At 31.3% G+C, this 2,334-nt stretch overlaps 1 protein-coding gene across 1 annotated transcript in view; it reads left to right on the top strand.

Annotated features, from left to right (window-relative positions):
- The first annotated feature begins 1,410 nt into the window (after positions 1-1,410).
- Positions 1,411-2,334, top strand: part of LOC106473476 (heat shock protein 75 kDa, mitochondrial-like) — a 10,258-nt gene continuing 9,334 nt past the window's right edge. The window contains exon 1 of the mRNA XM_013934156.2: positions 1,411-1,624. Coding sequence (XP_013789610.1) covers positions 1,573-1,624 — 52 coding nt within the window. The 5' untranslated portion in view covers positions 1,411-1,572. The remainder of the gene's footprint in view (positions 1,625-2,334) is intronic.

Genomic DNA, 2,334 nt, shown 5'->3' with positions numbered 1-2,334 from the left:
AAGGTAAATATCTAGTTACTGTGTAGTTGTAATAAATTATAATGTGTTGGAATCAAAATAAAGTAAATATCTAGTTACTGTATAGTTGTAATAAATTATAATGTGTTGGAATCAAAATAAAGTAAATATCTAGTTACTGTGTAGTTGTAATAAATTATAATGTGTTGGAATCAAAATAAAGTAAATATCTAGTTACCGTGTAGTTGTAATAAATTATAATGTGGTTAGTGCTGTGATGTTAATGTCAGGTTCTGTGTTAGTGCTGTGATGTTAATGTCAGGTTCGTGTGTTAGTGCTGTGATGTTAATGTCAGGTTCGTGTGTTAGTGCTGTGATGTTAATGTCAGGTTCGTGTGTTAGTACTGTGATGTTAATGTCAGGTTCGTGTGTTAGTACTGTGATGTTAATGTCAGGTTCGTGTGTTAGTACTGTGATGTTAATGTCAGGGTCGTGTGTTAGTACTGTGATGTTAATGTCAGGTTCGTGTGTTAGTACTATGATGTTAATGTCAGGTTCATGTGTTAGTACTGTGATGTTCATGGACTTGAGAAAGGGGTTTCTGGTGGTCTTCAAGTTACATCCTGTTTCACCTATGTAAAAGGCTGGGCAACAGTTACACTTTATTTTGTAAATGTTTCCTGGTAGGGTGGGTTCTTTATATAATTTTCTTAACATGTTTAGTTTTCAATCGATGGGTGAAAATGACTCTAGGCATTGTGTTATGGTTAAATTTATGTCTTTTCCAAAATCCTGATAGAAATATGCTGATATTTTCTATATATGTGATAGTGCAAGAGATTAGGTTTCCTTTGTTTTTTTTTAAGTTCATTAATAGTTTCTGTAACTACGTTAGTACAGAACTGGTTAATGTTAGTAAAACATTCAGTTAAGTGTGCAACTTCTTCATCAGTGCTTTCTGTGGTGCTTATAGTGTGTGCTAGGTTTATGAGGCTTTTTAGAGAGCTTCTGGTGAGATTACATGGTTAGAAAACTAGTTTATGTTCTTTCAGCTGTATGTGTTTTTCTCCATGGATTTTAGTAGTGAAGTTAATGTTTAAAAAATTCATCCTGTAGTTAAGTTCTGTGAATTATACATCTTTCTGTAGGTTGTTGTGTAAATTTTGTTTGTTCATCTGGACAGGTGAATACAGGTTTATATATGGAAGTGACTATGGCATGTTGTTCTACGTGATGTAAAAAAGTGGCCAAAAGTACCAAATAATGGAGTTTCTACGTTATAAAATATAATATTCCTTACTGTAAAAACTGTAACTTGTAATAAAATATACTTAATGAGCCCTAAATGTAAGAAAGATATACTTTATTGATGTTTTCCAATGTGAATTTCAATGTCTTACAAAACTGTCTCTTATATAAAATAAAATTTTCATTAAAGACATTTGACATTTTGTTTCATTTTTTTATGGGTTGACTCAGTCGTCATTTAGCTGAAACATCACCTTATTTTGAGGGACTGAAACAGAAAGACGTTGAGGTACTTTTTTGCTATGAGCCGTATGATGAACTGGTTCTGGTCCAACTTCGACAGTTTGACAGAAAGTATGTTATCTCAATGGAAAAAGAAATAAGACGAGAGAAAGAAGACACCTCTGTGGAAGACTTAGGTAAAAAAAAGATTAGAAAATGCTTATTTCTAGATCTGTATTTTTCATTGTTTATTTTATAATGTGTGTGTGGAAGACTTAGGTAAAGAAAAGATTATAAAATAAACAGTGAAAAATACAGATCTAGAAATAAGCATTTTCTAATGTGTGTGTGTGTGTATATGTGTAGGTTTTTGTTTTATTTTCATGGTATAAAGTTTGAAAATTCCCCAAGAATCATAGTTTAAGTTTTCTAGTGTATGCATTAGTTTGTCTTTCTTTTTTAGGGTAAAAGAAAGGTTAAAGTTTTCTAACCAAGAGCCTTAAGTTCATATAATCATAATTCTATCACTTGTACAAGTAGAATAAACCCTCCTACAACGTGGGTTTGTCTAACGTGGATTCACTTATACACGCAAAAATAAAAGCAACCACTTATTTGCCAAACACGAAAAATTTGATTGTGCGAGGTTTGCCCAATACACAAACATATGAGTGCTCTAGATCTTTATAACTTGATCAACACAGACTGACCACGTCTCTTCTTTTTACTCATTTAAAGTCTTTATAGATTTAATACTTCTAACTTTCAATATAGTATGTATATCTTCACAAAATTTAGCACACTTTTGGTTAACATTATAAGTCCTTCACATACAAAAAGTCATATTTTTAGTGAAGTATTTTTATAAAATAAAATAGAGTTCTCCATTAATATATTGAGTATTTGT

Source organism: Limulus polyphemus, unplaced genomic scaffold (genome assembly GCF_000517525.1).
Source record: "Limulus polyphemus unplaced genomic scaffold, Limulus_polyphemus-2.1.2 Scaffold6205, whole genome shotgun sequence".
In the NCBI taxonomy this organism is placed as follows: domain Eukaryota; kingdom Metazoa; phylum Arthropoda; class Merostomata; order Xiphosura; family Limulidae; genus Limulus; species Limulus polyphemus.
The sequence above is the reverse complement of the archived record's forward strand: the minus strand, read 5'-3'. Positions and strand labels throughout refer to the sequence as shown.